Raw genomic sequence first — 20,025 nt, forward strand, 5'->3', positions numbered from 1 at the left:
TTACTTTAGGCATAACTAAGGGTATGAACTATGCAAACTCTTTCTAAGTTACAGTTCTCTTCATAGAATGAAAATGAAGTTTACTTCCAATCTTTGTTTTGAGGATTGGAGGGTTAGAAAACTTCCTTAAAGATAAGAAAGTCATTTAAAAAAGGAAGCAAATCAAGTTTCTAGAAATTCTAAGACCAGTACTGCACTGTGGTTTTCCCTGGACTGATGCTCTCATCCAAAGTCACAATGTGCCTAATTTCTAGAGACCCTAGTTCCTATTTTCAAGCTGATGACTTATTAAATTTTCCCTTCCAAAGGATTATAACAACATGAACAGAAAATAGAATGTCTTAGGCAGCAATGATCTAACATACAGATGCTCTTGGGCATGCGTTTTTTTTTAAATTATTTTTTTCCCCCAAAGCCCCAGTAGATAGTTGTATGTCATAGCTGCACATCCTTCTAGTTGGTGTATGTGGGATGCAGCCTCAGCATGGCGGCAGAAGCAGTGCGTTGGTGCGGGCCTGGGATCCGAACCTGGGCCGCCAGTAGCAGAGCCCGCGCACTTAACCGTTAAGCCACGGGGCCGGCCCTGAGCATGCATTCTTAATGGGGGCAAAAAGTTCTTGGGGGGCATAAAAATCTTAACTCTTCATATGTATAAAGCACAAAAATATATAGTCTATAAATAGATATACAGGATGTGTGTGGTATTAAAATTTCATAGGGGTAGACAATTAGAAAAAAATATGTATCTAAAAAGGTTCTTCAGCAGGGCTGGGCTGGTGGCATAGTGGTTAAGTTCGCACACGCTTCGGTGGCCCGGGGTTCACAGGTTCGGATCCCAGGCACGTACCTATGCACTGCTCATCAAGTCATGCTGTGGCAAGTGTCCCACATAAAATAGAGGAAGATGGGCACAGATGTTAGCCCAGGGCCAGTCTTCCTCACCAAAAAGAGGAAGATTGGCAACAGATGTTAGCTTAGGGCTAGTCTTCCTCACCAAAAAAAAAAAAGGTTCTTTAGGGAAATGAGAATGAAAAATTTGAGAAACAGTGCTGGAGAGTCTTTTGCCAAATTGGGAATGCCTAAATTAATTCCATTTTAGTGATAATTCAAAATCCCTGGATGAAACAGAAAATCATGGCAATTATATTTCTAACCAACGTATCTGTGAATGGCTCCCATTCTTTGACCTTTGTTTCTCCTAGCAGAAGTCACTAAAATTGTTCCAGTGTAAGGAAAATTCTAGGATTAATTAAAAAAAAAAGTTTATGAATTATTAAGTTTACAACACATACAGAAAATACAAACCAAGAAAGTAAATTTATTTAAATTACTAAAATAGCTTTTAAAGTCATTTACAGATCAGCTGCTACAATTATTTTTCTTGAAAGATATAAGTAACATTAATTACTTTAAAATTATTTTGGTCAGTGAAACATTTAATAAAAACATTTGCTTCTCCATATAATATATATGTATAAAATAAGCCTTCTTAAAAACTTTTGTTTTAGAATCCTCTATAAATCAGATGACCTGTCTTTTGACGGTCAGGAAGGAATTACAATAAGGGGTCTAAATTTATGAATACTGGTAGTCCTAGTGGGAAGAAACTAGACCAGACTCTACTACCAGTCATGGGACCCTCAAAAGGTAAATGATGAAGCCAATGACTCGCTCTAGTACTCTAAAAACAGTATTTTCATTTAAAGGTTTGTAGACAATAAGAAAACAAGGTGGATCTAGAATTTTAAGATTCTAAGAAACCAAAGCAGTTGATAGATAAGAAAGCTGTTATAGATGCAAAGTTACAACTGAAATACTATAATAGTAATGTACAGTAGTACATTTTAACATTCTTCATATACGGTATAAAGTTTACTTTCTTTTTGGCTTGAGGCACTCAATAAAATCTATCAGGTACATAGTAAATCTTCACATTTGTTATAAGGGCGCCATTCAAGGACTTAGACTACTACAAGTGGACACGCAGAAAATTAAATCCTTCTTCAATAGTGCAAGAAAGCTGGTTAACAAATGGTTTACCAATTCCCGAAATTATATATCTTAACTCAAAACAATAGCTTCAGGATATGTCCAAAATAAACTGCTCTGAATTTATCTACCCTTAAGAGTCAAATGGACAAATATACAAAACTTCATGATATACATGCTTCAAAATCCTTAGGAGAACCAAAAATTTCTTAAAGGGGAAAAAAAACATGTGAAAAACAAATCCCAAGAGAATTCACTGAGAATGGAGTTCATATAACTAAGTTTGACTAAGTCTCAGTGGCTTAATTTAACATTTCATCTTGCAGACTTTTTTCTTCCCCTTTCCTTCCCCATTCCAAAATTTCTCTCTTTTCCCTTGCTTCCTCCTCCTGCCTTCCAAAAACAAAGGAAAAAAAATCCAAAAACACACTCAGATGACCTTTTATTACTTTCGTTCCTATAAGCAGAAGCTGACTAAGGAACTCACACCTAAATGATATAAAAGAGAACAAAATGGGAAAACCCACCAGTTGCATTTAGGGAGCTGTCCTACTAATGACTCAACAAACTCGGTGAAAAATCTAAGTTAAAAAACTGGGAAGATTCATAGGAAGAGACCTACTCCCTCCCACTGGTCATATCATAGCAATGATTCAGCACAGAATCTAAATAGATCCTCTATGGGACTGCATATAATTCATAGTCCTCAGACACCATTAACACAGATCTCATGGAAATAGAGAAATGATTCTCTCAAGTAACAGATTAGGTTGAATATATGATTTAGATGTTCCATGTTTACATAAGAACTTAACTTCCTTTAAAAAGAAACCAATTCTTTCAAAAAGAGCTCTGAATCTGGTCTCTGGTTAGAAAGTCTGAAAAATTCTCAGAACTTGAGACATGATTTTCTCTTGTATCATTCCTTATAAGCAGTTGCCCCTTTCCAGGGCATTTTCAGGCTGCACAGGCAGGACTAAGTGAGAAATACGGCTCCAGAGCCCACTCAATTTGTCTGGATCCATATGTTTATAGGAGTTGGGTGTGTCCGAGTTGGTGAACTTGACTTTGAGGAAATCCCTTACTTTTTCTTCAATTTCCTTTAGGCCTAGACTGGTTCCAAGTGTCTCCTCCTCCAACAACACAGTCAGGACTAAGGCTACATCTTTGAAGGCTGCATTTTCATGATCACAATACTTATAGAAGATCAAAGTGGAGCCTGCAGGCAGTGACTCGAAGCGGTGTACCACAGCTGCATTCTGGCCATTTCTGAATCCATCGCTCAGTTCCCGATCTACCTCTAGTTTGACAGCATCACTGTCTCGAGTAGCTTTGTCTGCCCCATCAATCCGGATGGCACGGACACTACGGAAGGAAGAGTAGGCATCAGCGATCTGTTCACTTAGACACCTGAGTGCTTCTTCAGCATCTCGGGCAGCAGTGAGCAGCAAGATAGCAGGCTGAGGCCGAGGTTGGGAACTATTAAGATGTTTTTCCAGGAATGTTAGGCTCCTTTTCCATAGCTTCTCATCTTGACCTTGGTACTTATCCATAAGTTGTTTCATCTGGTTCTGGAACTCCTGAACAGCAGTGGTTTCTACCTCAGGAGTACGAGTGAACCAAAAGCTCCCAGTGGCGACAGCAGCTATCAAAACAAGTGGCAAATACAACTTCATCTTGACAAAAGATGCATTTTTGGGTTGTCTAGTGACTTCTGCTCAGGAAAAAAAAAATGACAGATACAAATATTATTTTCTTAGATTCAAGGGCAAGTGACTTTTAAAATCAATATTAATCTTTATAAACATTAGATAAAAGAGAAAGAAATTTAAAAAAGGGAGCTGATAATTTACTTTCTTAAAGATATAATTTCTCACGCTTTCAAGAAAATCTCACCCAGAGGTTTTAAAGTTATGTGTATAAGTATGCATACGTCTCTTCAATATCAAAATGATAAAAAGTCTCAGAGGAAAACGTAGAATTTAAATATATGAAATAGCATAAGCAAGTCAAAAATAATATAATTTATAAAATTTATTTCTAAATTAAAAAAATTTATTTAAAAATTTATAAAATTTATTACTACTGCTAATATTTGGGAGGTAAACAATATTAAAAGATACTTCATAAAATATTTTTTAATTTAGAAACTCAGAGTTTACTTGGCTAGTTATCCAAGGTGGAATGTGTTTAAGGCATATAAAGGAATAAAGAAAAAGATGTACTATAAGTGAACATCTACCATATATGATAATAGCTAGCTGTCCCTTTAATTGCACTGATGCCTATCTTTTGTGGCATGCAAGTTAACACTGGTAGAATTTAGTCTGCAACTCATCTCTAATTATTATTGGCAATAATTATATCAATTTACTTTTATCTAGTGCTTTTCAGTTTATAAAGCACTTTCTCATATACTACTTCATTTAATCATTTAATATGTTAGCAACAGTAGTACTTCCACACCTTCTATTTATTGACTAACTGCTTTTGGATAATAATTGTACTACAGACCTTTTAGAGCAACAGTTCTCAAAGTGTGGTTGGTGGGGTATCTCGAGATCCTTTCAAGGGGAAGGTTATCCTTGAGGTTAAAGCTATTCTCATAGCACCAAGACATTATTTGACTTTTTCCACCACATTGACATTTGCATTGATGGTGCAAAAAGCCATGGTGGGAAAATGACTGATACTTTAGCATGAATCACAGGGCAGTGGCACCAAAATGTACTAGTACAGTCTTTGTATTCTTCATGGCCATTCATTCAAGGTTATCAGTTTCACTTAAGAATGTCTTTCATGAAGCAGTTAAAATTATTTATTTTATTAAAACTCAACCTTTGAGTATAAATCTTAATAGCCTATGTGAAGAAATGGAAAGTACACATAAAGCACTTCTGCTGCATAGCATACTACAGTGGTTGTCTCCAGGAAAAGAACTTTGTGCAACTGAGTTGTAAGATGAACTAGTGCTTTTTTCATGGAATTTTTACTTGAAAGAACAAGTGACAAACTGTGGTTAGTCAGACTTGAATATGTGGCAGACATTTTTTTGAAAATGAACAAAGTGAGCCTGTTGCTTCTGGGAAAACAACTGACAATATTTGTTACCAATTATAAAATTCAAGATTTCAAGTGAAAATTAGGATTGTAGAAATATTTTATCTGCCACCATGAACTTGACAGCTCCCAATACTTAAAGACTTTTTTGTCTCGAGATTGGTGGTGATATTAACAAATGTGATCTTTTTATATTGTGTTATAAAATGTCTCAACATATGGAAGATTTACATAACTTTGTGAACCAATATTTTCCAAATGACCAGCCTATGACATTCCATTCAAAGTACAAGACCAATGGATTTTAAAGTAATAGAATACAAGTTCATTAATATGATTTCGTATTTCACATTTCAAATAACATTTAGAAACTACCACTTGTTGAGTCTGAGTTTTAGAGAGTATCAAAAGAGAATATCCACAATTAACTGAAGACAATTAAAATCCTACATATCTGTATAAAGCTGGATTTTCTGCAGATACTTGAACCAAAACAATACACTGTAACAGACCAATGCAGAAGCAGATATGAGAATCCAGCTCCATTTTATTAAGCCAGACATTAAAGAGATTAGAAAAAATATAAAGCCATTTGTCGTTCTTCTTACTAAATTATTTAAAAATAAATTTATAAATCTTTTTAAAAATCTTCCCTTTTAATTTCAAGGTAAATATGGACAGGTATAGCCCATATTAAAAACAAAGCTCTTTGGGCCGGCCCCGTGGCTTAGTGGTTAAGTGCGCATGCTCTGCTGCTGGCAGCCCGGGGTTCAGATCCCGGGCGCGCACCGACGCACCGCTTGTCCGGCCATGCTGAGGCGGCGTCCCACATACAGCAACTAGAAGGATGTGCAACTATGACATGCAACTATTTACTGGGGCTTTAGGGGAAAAAAAAAAGGAGGAGGATTGGCAATAGATGTTAGCTCAGAACTGGTCTTCCTCAGCAAAAAGAGGAGGATTAGCACAGATGTTAGCTCAGGGCTGATCTTCCTCACAAAAAATAAATAAAAAAAAAAAAAAATAAAGCTCTTTGGGGTACTTATTAATTTTGCTGGTGGAAAGTGGTACTGAGACCAAAAAGTCTGAGAATCTGTTATTTTCTTGGTACTCATTCAGGATAATAAACTGGCTTAGAGAATTAAAGAAATTTGCCCCAAGGCAATACAGAAGGTAAGTGGTCCAATATAATTCAAATACAGGTCTGTGGACTCTAAAACCCATGGTAATCCCATTATGTCATTCTATGTGCTGTCTTTCTTTTGAGTAAGCTAGTCTTTTTGACTAGCAAATCACTCAGTTGATTTCAGTAGCTTTACTTATTAACTTTTACTTTTGGCCTTATGGACAATAATGTGAAGGAGAAAAACCAGATGTTGTTTCATATAGTTTGTCCTTAAAGAATTTCACTGCTAGTAAGATATCTACTTTTTCCTCTGAAGTGCTTAAAATACAATTCTTCACATAGCATTAAGTTATTTTGCTATCAAAAAATTTAAAAACAATTATGGATCACCAATATAAAGTGAGTTTAAAGACTCATTTTATAAGAACTGAATAGACAAACTTACGTTGGCTGGAGGTTGATGGAGACCAGTTTCCAAGCTCTGATTTCCGATTGCTGTCATCTAAGGATAGGAGTAATAAAGACTATCAATTTATGTTTCATAATTTAAGTATTTCCAATAGAGAAAGAGAATACAAATTCCACCAGGAGAAAATAAGGCAGAGATTAGCCAAAAACAGAAGAAAAAGCAGAACATCTGAGTGCCCATTAGGCTGACAGTTCCTTGAGACACAAGACCTATTTCTTTCATAATTATTCGCGGCATGTAGTGGTCAAGTACAAAGCATGCTTAGTACATTAGTTTTGTGAGAAAGCTTTGAAGTATTTGACCCAAATTACTTAATGGGAGTGGTGAAACTTGGGGACAAATAAGAAGATAAAGAAAATAAGCACAAGTATAATAAAAGGTAAAAGAAACATATCATATACCATCTGAAAAACTGCCATATATTGAACTCCTGCCTGGTGATGATGCTGTAAAGAGGGGAAAAAGGACAAAATATGGATTACGGATTCCTGAGCTATCTAGATAAGGGGTTTAACATAAAACTCAATCTATTTTTTTAATTGATGTCTTAATAGTTTATAACATGGTGAAATTTCAGTTGTACATTATTCTTTGTCAGTCACCATATAAATGCCCTCCCTTCACCCCTTGTGCCCACCCGTAAACCCCCTTGTCCCTGGTAACCACCAAACAGTTCTCTCCGTCCCGGTGTTTGTCTTTCTCTCCTTGGCTTATTTGGCTTAACATAATACGCTCCAAGTCCATCCATGTTGTTGCAAAAGGGACAATTTTGTCTTTTTTAATGGCTGAGTAGTATTCCATTGTATATATATACCACATCTTTATCCACTCATCAGTCGAGGGACACGGGTTGCTTCCACTTCTTGGCTATAGTGATTAATGCTGCAATGAACACAGGGGTGCATAAGTCTCTTTGGATTGTTGATTTCAGGTTCGTTGGATACATACCCAGTAGTGGATAGCTGGATCATAAGGTATTTCTAATTTTAATTTTTTGAGGAATCTCCACACTGTTTTCCATAGAGGTTGCACCAGTTTGCACTCCCACCAGCAGTGAATCAGGGTTCCCATTTCTCCATAACCTCTTCAACATGTGTTGTTTTTGGTCTTGGTGATTATAGCCATTCTAATGGGTGTAAGGTGATATCTTAGTGTAGTTTTGATTTGCATTTCCCTGATGATTAGTAGTGTTGAACATCTTTTCATATGCCTCCTGGCCATCTGCATATCTTCCTTGGGAAATTATCTGTTCACATCCTCTGTCCATTTTTTGATCGGGTTGTTTGTTTTTTTGTTGTTCAGTTGTGTGAGTTCTTTATACATTATGGAGATTAACCCCTTGTCAGATATATGATTTGCAAATATCTTCCACCAGCTGGTGGGTTGTCTATTCATTTTGATCCTGGTTTCACTTGTCTTGTAGAAGCTCTTTAACCTGATGAAGTCCCACTTGTTTACTTTTTCTTTTGTTTCCCTTGTCTGAGTAGACATGGAATCTGAAGAGATCCCTTTATGACCAATGTCAAAGAGTGTACTGCCTATATTTTCTTCCAGGAGTTTTATAGTTTCAGGTATCACCTTCAGGTCTTTGATCCATTTTGAGTTAATTTTTGTGTATGGCGAAAGAAGATGGTCTACTTTCATTCTTTTGCATGTGGCTGTCCAGTTTTCCCAACACCATTTATTGAAGAGACTTTCTTTTCTTCATTGTATGTTCTTAGCCCCCTTCTCAAAGATTAGCTATTGTAGATGTGTGGTTTTATTTCTGGGCTCTCAATTCTGTTCCATTGATCTGTGTGCCTGTTTTGTACTAGTACCATGCTGTTTTGATTACTATCGCTTTGTAGTATTGTTTTGAAGTGAGGGATTGTGATGCCTCCAGCTTTGTCCTCTTTTCTCAGGATTGCTTTGGCTGTTAAGGGTCTTTTGTTGCCCCATATGAACTTTAGTATTCTTTGTTCTATTTCCGTGAAGAATGTCATTGGGATTCTGATTGGGATTGCATCGAATCTGTAGATTGCTTTAGGTATTACGGACATTTTAACTATGTTTATTCTTCCAATCCATGTGCATGGAGTATCTTTCCATTTCTTTATGCCATCATTGATTTCTTTCAATAATGTCTTACAGTTTTCATTGTATAGGTCTTTCACCTCCTCGATTAAATTTATTCCTAGATATTTTATTCTTCTTGTTGCGATTATAAAATGGGATTATCTTTTTGAGTTCTCTGTTAGTTCGGTATTAGCACATGGAAATGCAACTGATTTTTGTAAGTTGATTTTGTACCCTGCAACTTTGCTGTAGCTGTTGATTATTTCTAATAGTTTTCTGATGGATTCTTTAGGGTTTTCTATATATAGAATCATGTCGTCTGCAAATATGAGAGTTTCACTTCTTCATTGCCTATTTGGATTCCTTTTATTTCTTTTTCTTGCCTAATTGCTGTAGCCAAGATCTTCAGTACTGTCTTGAATAAGAGTGGCAAGAGTGGGCACCCTTGTCTTGTTCCTGTTCTCAGAGGAATGGCTTTCAGTTTATCCCCATTGAGTATGATGTTGGCTGTGGGTTTGTCATATATGGCCTTTATTATGTTGAGGTGCTTTCCTTCTATACCCATTTTGTTGAGAGTTTTTATCATAAATGGATGCTGGATCTTGTCAAATGCCTTCTCTGCATCTATTGAGATGGTTTTTACTCCTCATTTTGTTAACGTGGTATATCACGTTGACTGATTTGTGGATGTTGAACCATCCTTGTGTCCCTGGTATAAATCCCACTTGGTCATGGTGTATGACCTTTTTAACATATTGCTGTATTCAGTTTGCCAACGTTTTGGTGATGATTTTTGCATCTATATTCATCAGCGATATTGGCCTGTAGTTTTTCTTCTTTGTATTGTCCTTGTCTGGCTTTGGTATCAGGGTGATGTTGGCATTGTAGAATGTGTCAGCAAGTGTTCCATCTTCTTCAATTTTTTGGAATAGTTTGAAGAGGACAGGTACTAAATCTTCTTTGAATGTTTGGTGAAATTCATTCAATTTTATCAAAGAAGCCATCTGGTCCTGGACTTTTATTTTTTGGAGAGGTTTTTAATTACTGTTTCAATTTCTTTACTTGTGAGTGGTCTATTCAGATTCTCCATTTCTTCTTGGTTCAGTTTTGGGAGGTTGTGTGAGTCTAAGAATTTATCCATTTCTTCTAGATTGTCCAATTTGTTGGCATATAGTTAGTTTTTCACAGTGTTTTCTTATAATCCTTTCTGTTTCTATGATATCGGTTGTAATTTCTCCTCTTTCATTTCTAATTTTATTTATTTGAGCCTTCTCTTTTTTCTTAGTGAGTCTGGCTAAGGGTTTGTCAATTTTGTTTATCTTCTCAAAGAACCAACTCTTTGTTTCATTGATCCTTTCTATTGTTTTTTGGTTTCAATTTCATTTATTTCTCCTGTGACTTTTATTATGTCCCTCCTTCTGCTGACTTTCGGCTTTGTTCTTCTTTGTGTAGTTCTGTTAGGTGTAGTTTAAGGTTGCTTATTTGGGCTTTTTCTTGTTTGTTAAGGTGGGCCTGTATCGCTATGAGTTTCTGTCTCAGGATTGCCTTTGCTGCATCCTATATGAGTTGGTAGGGCGTATTTTCATTTGTCTCCAGATATTTTTTGATTTCTCCTTTAATTTCATCAATGATCCATTGGTTGTTCAGTAGCATATTGTTTAGTCTCCACATATTTGTCACTTTCCCGGTTATTTTCTTCCAGTTGATTTCTAGTTTCATAGCATTATGATCAGAAAAGATGCTTGCTACGATTTCAATCTTCTTAAATTTATAGAGGCTTGCCTTGTTTCCCAACATATGGTCCATCCTTAAGAATGCTGCACGCGCACTTGAGAATGTGTAATCTGCTGCTTTTGGATGGACTGCTCTGTATATGTCTATTAAGTCCATCTCGTCTAGTTTTTCGTTTAAGTCCACTATTTCCTTATTGACTTTTTATCTGGATGATCTATCCATTGACGTAAGTGGGGTGTTATGATCCCGTACTATTATTGCGTTGTTGTTAATATCTCCTTTTAGGTTTGTTAATAGTTGCTTTATATACTTTGGTGCTCCTGTGTAGGGTGCATATATATGTATATTTGATATGTCTTCTTGGTGGCGTGTCCCTTTTATCATTATATACTGCCCCATTTTGTCTCTCATTACCTGTTTTATTTTGAAGTCTACTTGACTTCAAAATATGAAGTATTTTGAATACTGATATGAGTATGGCAACACCTGCTTTCTTTTGTTTGCCATTAGCTTGGAGTATTGTCTTTCACCCTTTCACTCGGAGCTTGTGTTTGTCTTTCGAGTTGAGATCTGTTTCCTGGAGGCAGTATATTGTTGGGTCTTGCTTTTTAATCCATCCCGCCACTCTGTGTCTTTTGATTGGAGAATTCAATCCATTTACATTTAGAGTGATTATTGATATATGAGGGCTTAATGTTGCTATTTTTTTGTTCATTTTCTGGTTCTTTTGCAATTTCCTTTGTTTCTCGTCTCATGTGTTTCCGACTACCAATTCAGTTTGGTAGTTCTGTATGATGATTCTTTTAGTTTTCTCTTTATTTATTGTATGTGACTCTGTTCTGATTATTTGTTTAGTGGTTACCATGAGGTTTGTATAAAAAAATCTCATGGATAAGATAGTCCGTTATCTGATGACCTCTTATTTCCTTAGACTAAGTCAATTTGATCCCTTTCCTCTTCCCCTTCTAAGTTATTGTTGGCACAACTTATTCCATCTTGTGTTGTGAGTGTGTGTTTAAAGTGATGAGGTTATATTTATTTTTGGTGTATAAAACTCAATCTTAATCCTATTTTCTACCTCAACTTGATTCAAATATTTCTTCTGGTGCTTCTAGCCATTTCAAATACCAGTAATACAAATTACATTAAAAAAAACTTTTCACCATTTCTGTTAATAGACAAGTAATTCTGTTTTAGATTTGTGGTTAAACAATAGATTTCAAAAATAATTTTCTCACAACTCCATCAAATCTCTACTTCCATCATTACTTTAGAAAACCAATTAAAAACTATCCCAACTCTTTCCTTTTTCCCCAAATCCTTCTTGGCATGGCTGCAGATTTTAATATCTAAGGGTTTTCAGAAGGTGGAGAGGCTGAGTTACTCATTTGTATGACCTACATTTACCAGTAATGCCATATATCACTTGCCTGGAGTTCTATAACTTTTTTATACAAAAGGACCTTTCTGGTGTTTACCAACAGCCTTCATTTGAGAAACATTGGACTAAATTGGAGGAATACAATTAGCACTGCTAAGATACAGAAATAGCCTTATTTTTGGTCATATGACAAGAAACCTCAAATGAAAAAAAAGGACGTCAGCCTTAACTCTAAAGGCATGTTGTTTTACAATTACTAATTTAGCCTAGGAAACTACATCATTTAGGAGCTTCTAAGTTAGGTCTCCAAAGTTACAACTGTTATTACTTAAAAAAAAATCCATCAGACAATGTTTATCTTGAATAACTCTTTCCATGATTGCAAAGATCAAATGAGATAATACTATATGAAAATGCTATACTATGATGATATTAATGATGAAAGATAGCTATTATGTAACATATGTAATATTTATATATCTCATAGAACATAAAATTAAGAAAACAAAATTAACACAAACAAAATTAAGAAAACAATCCCATTCACAACTGCATCAAAAAGAATAAATACTTATGAACAAATTTAACCAAGGAGGTGAAACACTTGTAGACTGAAAACTATAAAAAAACTGATGAAAGAAATTAAAGCAGATACAAATAAATGGAAAGTTGTTCATGGATTGGAGAATATTCTTAAAATGTCCATACTACCCAAAGCAATCTACAGATTCAGGGCAATACCTATCAAAATTCCAATGGTATTTTTTACAGAAATAGAAAACAACGCTAAAATTCATATGGAACCACAAAAGATCCCAAATAGCCAAAGCAATTTTGAATAAGAGGAACAAAGCTAGAGGCATCACACTTCCTGATTTCAAAATAGATTACAAAGCTAGAGTAATCAAAACAGTATGGTACTGACATAAAAACAGACATATAGACCAACAGAAGATAATAGAGAGTCCAGAAACAAACACACGCAGATATGGTCAACTGATCTTCGACAAGGGTGCCAAGACTACACCATGGGGAAAGGATAGTCTCTTCAATAGATGGTGCTGGGAAAACTGGTTATCCACACGTAAAAGAATAAAACTGGACCCTAATCTTATACCATATACAAAAATCAACTCAAAATGGATTAAAGACTTAAACATAAGAACAGAAACCATAAAACTCCCAGAAGAAACATACGGAAAAAGCTTCTTGACATTGGCCTTGGCAATGATTCCTTGGATATGACACCAAAAGCACAGGCAACAAAAGCAAAAATAGACCATGGGATTATGTCAAACTAAGAAGCACAATGAAATATGTGATCGGGATTGTGTCAAACTACAAAAGCACAATGAAATATGCGATTGAAATTATAATGAGATATCACCTCACACCTATTAGAATGGCTATTATGAAAAAAACACAAAAGAGCGAGGTATGTGGATAGGATGTGGAGAAAAGGGAACCCCTGTACACTGTTGGTGGGAATATAAACTGGTGCAGTCACTAGGGAAACAGTACGGAGGCTTCTCAAAAAATTAAAAATGGAACTACCATATGAACTAGCAATCCCACTTTTGGATATATATCTAAACAAATTGAAATTAGCATCTTGAAGAGAAATCTGAACGCCCATATTCACTGCAGTAATATTCACAATAGCCAAGACATGAAAGCAACCTAAATATCGATTGATGGAGAAATGGATAAAGAAAACGTGGTGTATATATACATACAATGGAATATTAATCAGCCTTAATAAAGACAGAAATCCTGCCATTTGCAACAACATGGAGGACATTATATTAAGTGAAATAAGCCACACACAGATGGACAAATATTCATGATACTGCTTATGTGAGGAATCTAAAATAGTCAAATTCATAGAAGTAGAGAGTAGAACGGTGGTTGCCAGGGGCTGAGGGAGGGGAAAACGAGAAGATATTAGTCAAAGGGTACAAAGTTTCAGTTATACAAGATGAATAAGTCCTAGAGATCTACTGTAGAGCATAGCACCTATAGTTAACAATACTGTATTGTATATTTAAAACTTTGCTAAGAGGGTAGATCTTATTTTAAGGGTTCTCGTCACACATACAAAAAAAAAATAATAAACAGAGGGTGGGAGGAAACTTTTGGAGGTGATAGATATGTTCACAGCATAGACTGTGGTGATGGTTTCATAGGTGTATACTTATCTCCAAACTCATCAAGTTGTATACATTAAATACATAAGTTGTACATATTAAATGTATGTCAATCATACCTCAATAAAAGGGCTTTAAAAAACCATATGAGGATGGCAAGTGAAAGAGCATATGAAACATATTGTCTTATTTTTTTATTTAGAAAAAAGAATCCATCAAGATAATGTTTATCTTGAATACCTTACTTCATGGTTACAAAGATCAAATGAGATAATATACGAAAAGCTGTTAAGTGCTCTTCTATGATGATTTTAATGATGAAGATCGGCTAAATAACAGTTATTATATAACATATATAATTTTATATAATTCATAGAGCACAAACTTAGCAGGGTATATACTGCTGAGGCAGGGCATTGTTTAAACGTAATCTCTATCCTTCTTATTAAAAATATTATTAGAGACAGTAACAAAAATCCCTAAAAAAAAAGATCTTTTTAAAAGCTAAAGCTCAAGTTTCCCAGTCTGAAGAGTATGGTAACAATCAATCACTCTATAAAAGTCAAGAGCAGAGGACACAAATCTTTCAGAGTTATTATTACTGGTTATTACACAATAGATTGTTAATAATAAATAAGCATTAATAATTACTTGTGGTATTTAGACTTAAAAAACTGTGTTCACATATTTAGGCTCAGGAGAACGACCAAGTTATAGGCACTATTATCTCTACTTCACAGGTTAAGATCACTCAGTAAGCAGAAGAGCTGGAACTGGAACCCAAGAGCTCTAACTCCAAACTCTCCTCTTTTCTCTACACCACTTTTAGAGACAGGTTCCAAAGCATGTATATTAATGAGGCGTGGACTCAGAGGTCCGACCTCTCCATAAACATTCTTCCCTAGTCTCACTGTTTTAGCACCTGGGAAACAGGAAAAACAAGAGAGTGGTTCTATCTTCCCCAAAAGGTTAGGATACACGCAGAAACCTGAACTGGGACTTGTCTACCCAGGGAAATGGTATTAACACGGGGTGACAATAAGGATCCAAAGTCCCAGGTTCTTGAAAACCTAAATCTAAAAATAATTTTTTTTCTCACTGAAGCAGGCAGAAATGTACAGTTAAGACAATGAGATATGAAATTTGGAATGCTAAGGAAAAATTTTTTTTAATGATCTTGGATTGAAGAAGAATCTATAAGGCTGTTTGAAAATCACTGCAGTCTTCTACTTTCATTGAAAATATTTCCTTCCTGTTCATCATTCTTATCTTAAAGTCCTCATGTGGTTAAAGGTTTAAAAAATTCTGTTATCTGCACCTTAATGTGCAAATTTCTGGTATATAATTTCTATATAACTCTCAAAGCCCTATATATATAGTTGATGGCTATCATCAGTATACAACCATTTAAGCAATAATATACTAACTTAAGAAAAAGTAGGAATGCAAATAGATAAAATACTAAAAATTAGCTATTACTTTAGCAACTAAAAAGATCTATTTCTACATTCTAATCAGATCTTCAATATAACTATTTTCCCTTCTGCATTGCATTTGTACAATGTCTTATTAGAGAAAATAAAAATTATGCAAACATTTTTGATAACAATGTGTACTACACTTCACTTATCAAGAAGTAATTTATCTGATATTAATTACTCAGAATATATAGTTAAGAACTAAGAAATAACATAAGAAGTCTTCAGAGACTCATCAAGTTGTGTACGTACTTAAACTCACCCACAGTCATAGTACACATACTTAAATTCACAAATTTTTACTTCCAAGAGTATCTCTCACATCTTCAAAGTAAGTTTTAATTTTTGATATTGGTTATAAACATAATCCTAATAAGCTGAATAATTAATATGTAGTTTCCTAACTATAACAGGTCAGGAAGAGCAAACTATAAGAGGAAATGACCTTCGAATAGCAGGTACATACTCACAGCAATAAAAAATGACAGCCAACAACAAGGCAAGGGCAAAAAGCTATTTCAGTTTTAGACAGCTGAAGACCTATGTGCGGTAAAACTTCACTGCTGGGAAAAAATGAATTATGATCATTACTTCTTTATTGATGGAAAAACAAAGTCACAGAGGTCATCTTGTCCAATTAGTTAGTCATTTCATAAGCAAGAGATATATGATGGGGATTTTTATTATATTATCTAAATAAAAGTAAGGGGATACCTGATGACCTTGAGATCTACTGTGGTTAGATGAGTAAAGAAGGAACAGAGATTAAGGGTCACTTAAGGCATGGATTTTTTTTTATACTGTTAAGGTTTAATGTGGACACACTGCTACAGAAATTATGACAGACACTGAATTCAAAGTATGATTGTTTCATCACATCTATTTATGGTATTTCTTAAATTCTGTCACATTTAATCTATCCTAAACCTAAACACAAAAATACAATTTGTGGATTTCAGCTTTTATTACTTAAAATAATGGGTACGCAGAGCTGCTCTAAATGGGTATTTATATACAAGTAAACAAAGTCTGCTAAAAATAAAACACAGGTATCGTCAAAAGAATAGAATTTCATTATCATGTACAAATTGTACTGCTGCTAGACAGAACTGACAACTTGTCAAGTCTAGTCTCATCATCCACTGGTTTTCTCAGACCATTATCTACACTTTACACCCAGTCCATCGCCTACCAGTCCAAGCAGATGGAAACAACTAAACTAGTAATCATAGCTGTCCTTTATTAATGAAACCACAAATAAGCTAAATGCTTATCTGAACAACTAAATATTTTTGTAAAATAATAATCAAGAAAATCAGCAAATAAGGGGCCGGCCTGATGGCATAGCAGTTAGGTTTGCACACTCCACTTTGGTGGCCTGGGGTTCGCCGGTTCAGATCCTGGGCACGGACCTACTCACTGCTCATCAAGCCATGCTGAGGCGGCATCCCACATAGAAAAGCTACAACTCTATAACTATGATACATAACTATGTACTAGGGGAGAAAAAAGAAAAAGAGGAAGACTGGCAATAGATGTTAGCGCAGGGCCAATCTTCCTCAAAAAACAAAAAAAAAACCAGCAAAAAAAATTATTTCAATAACAGTAGAGATTTATCAACTTACTTTGCATCCCTGTCCTTATTCTCGGGGTTGGTTCCACCCATTCCTGAGGGTTTTTTTGATATCCCGAGCCTGAAGCAAATACATAAATCAAGATATCATTTCACATACTTTGAAAATGTATACCATACTCCAGCGTTATAAGGTAAATTTATCAGAAAGGCAAAACAAAGACAGGGAGGAAAACAACAAAAGCAATAGGTTCAGAAATAAAAGACAATGTCAAAGGATCACATCGATGAGGATTAACCGCTTCCCACAGCAAAACAGGCAGCAAATAAATACATAATCACCTAATAGACAAAACCATGTACAAGTCCTTTGCTCTGGTCCATGAGAATGACTGGGTTCAATAAAACTTGAATTTGATTTCAATGTTATTTATAAAGAAAAAGTTAACCATTTACTCTTGCAAATAAATTACTTTTGGTAAAAATAGTTCTGAACACGTTTCCACATCACAGAGTAATTATTACATATAGTACCAATGTGTGGTGGATTAAAAGGCAAAGAAGGTAAAATGACCTAAGATCCTATTCAAACTTTTTGCTGCAGAATAAGACAGGGTTAGAATTGGTTGACTGATAAAAGAACAGATAATCAACCACTTACTTAGCACTGTAGATTGCTTATCAAGAGCTGTGAAGTCTCGATCTGAAACAGAAAACAGAGATAAGCTCATAGAATACTTGGAAATAAAAACAATGACGATGTTGCATAGACATTTTACTTGCTTACTATGGACACTAAAAACCAAAAGCAAGAATAAAAAAACTTTTCATTCATCAGCCCCAAACATATAAAATATATATATATTTCCCCCCTTTTCTAAACTTCAAAATGTTCAGGAATTGCATAATAAGAAGTCAGCTTTAGGATCAATACCATCAAAATAATGGCTAAATGTATTGAATGTCTATCAGGTATAAGTATAATTTTACTTAATTCTCACACTTTATGTGGTAGATATTATTATTCTTATTTTCAAAATAAGGAAACTGAAATTGATAATTTACCCAAGATCACACACCTAAAAGTAGCAGGGCTGAGATACAAACCCAGGCAGTCCATATATAACGGTATATACTAATATATAAGCAAATTTACGGACATTGCAAAGTAGTTATGCAATGAAAGATGCTACTTCAAGTTTTGGAAAGGTATTTAAGGATAACTGTAAAATGATACAATGAGGTAATTAGAAAATGATATTACAGGGGCCGGCCCGGTGGCGCAAGCAGTTAAGTGCATGCGCTCTGCTGTGGTGGCCCGAAGTTCGCCGGTTCGGATCCTGGGTGCACACTGACACACCGCTTGTCAAGCCATGCTGTGGTGGCGTCCCATATAAAGTAGAGGAAGATGGGCATGGATGTTGGCCCAGGGCCAATCTTCCACAGCAAAAAAGAGGAGGATTGGCAGATGTTAGCTCAGGGCCGATCTTCCTCACACACACACACACACACACAAAAAAAATGATATTATATACAATTATAACAAGGTGAATTTCCAAATCTGCCCTGAAGAAACGAATTACTTTTAACCATTGATACAAGTATCAACGTAAATTTATTTTCAATTTTATTTTTTCTATATACAAATGTAATATATGCTAGCTGTAAAAGAAAGGCATCATTCTACAAATGTGTAACTTAAAATTCATAAACATCTATTAAATGCCTACTGTGTGCAAAACATTACACGTAGGAATTCCAGGGTGAATAAGACAGACGGATATATATTCTTAGATTTATTTTCAGTCTATACTAACAAAATACTTGTTAAAAAAGTAGACACATTTTTTATATTGTCTTTCATCAGTTCTAAGAAATACTTTTTAAAAAACAATTCTGAATTAGGGCTGTATCTTATAATCAATGGTATGTCACAGTTTAACCGCATAGTTTTTCTTCCCCGGTGATACATAAAATCAATGGTATCTTAGGTTCAAGGAAATATATCTTGATCACTTAATCAGTAGCATACAAAGAACTTTCATAACGAAAAGTATTTCATTGCATGAGTGTACCATAATTTATATAGGCAGATACATTTAAGAGCTTCCAAAGATCAAAGATTTAGAATAACAAAGGGCAAACATATAAGATGATTAATTTTCCACAAATGATTTATTTTTGTGTTTGAGCAGCTTTTGAGATATAGATATATAGTGGAATTCTATGAACACAGTGATTATAAAACCAATTTCCAAAGACTTTTTCTTTAAAAATAGTCTCATATCTTAAAAAAGGTGATGTGGAAGGAAAAATAATGTCCTTGAAGATTTTACATACAAGCATATTTTCGGTTAATTAATAATTAGCACAAATTCTGGGACCTGATTTGAAAATAGAAAAAGAAAAAATACTATCATTTCTGCTTAACCTAAGAAATACACATCCATTGTAGATAATCTGCAAAATACAGGAAAAAAATAAAAGGAAAAATGTCACCAATGATTCTACCATCCTGAACAAATTGTTGTTAGCATTTTAGTAATTACTTTCTAATCCTTTTTTGTGTGTTATATTTTCTCAACATTTTATTATGAAAATTTTCAAAACTGTAAGCAAGGCTGTAAGACTTACATACCCACCACCTAGCTTACCATTAACTTTTTACTATACCCGGTTTATCACTTATTTAATCATCCTTCCAAACTTTTGCAATAGAGTTGAAATCATACTGCATAAAAAATTTTATATCCTTATTAGAATATGTCCATATAAGTAGGCTCAAACTATTACATCAATTAATTAAACTAAAAACCATCAACAAATTTATATGGCAAACAAGGATATTCAAACAAATCACAGAAAGCAGTAGTTTTTTGCTTTTTAAATTCTATTTCAAGGTTTGGTACAGAGATGACGAATTCAAGAAGCAAATTCAAGATGCAGGATGAGTTTTTTTAGCATTCACTATACCTCTTTTTCAACATTTACATTAAACTGCAAAAGAGGATCT

The 20,025-nt window shown here is 34.7% G+C and overlaps 1 protein-coding gene across 1 annotated transcript in view; it reads right to left on the reverse strand.

Moving 5' to 3' along the window:
- Window positions 1-1,298: 1,298 nt before the first annotated feature.
- TOR1AIP1 (torsin 1A interacting protein 1) overlaps window positions 1,299-20,025 on the reverse strand; it is a 37,940-nt gene continuing 19,213 nt past the window's right edge. The window contains exons 8-12 of the mRNA XM_058539950.1: window positions 17,674-17,715; window positions 17,065-17,133; window positions 7,046-7,090; window positions 6,621-6,677; window positions 1,299-3,703 (exon numbers count right to left, since the gene is read on the reverse strand). Of these exons, the coding sequence (XP_058395933.1) occupies window positions 2,916-3,703; window positions 6,621-6,677; window positions 7,046-7,090; window positions 17,065-17,133; window positions 17,674-17,715 (1,001 nt within the window). The 3' untranslated portion in view covers window positions 1,299-2,915. The remainder of the gene's footprint in view (window positions 3,704-6,620; window positions 6,678-7,045; window positions 7,091-17,064; window positions 17,134-17,673; window positions 17,716-20,025) is intronic.

The sequence above is a fragment of the Diceros bicornis genome, chromosome 4 (genome assembly GCF_020826845.1).
Source record: "Diceros bicornis minor isolate mBicDic1 chromosome 4, mDicBic1.mat.cur, whole genome shotgun sequence".
Lineage (NCBI taxonomy): Eukaryota > Metazoa > Chordata > Mammalia > Perissodactyla > Rhinocerotidae > Diceros > Diceros bicornis.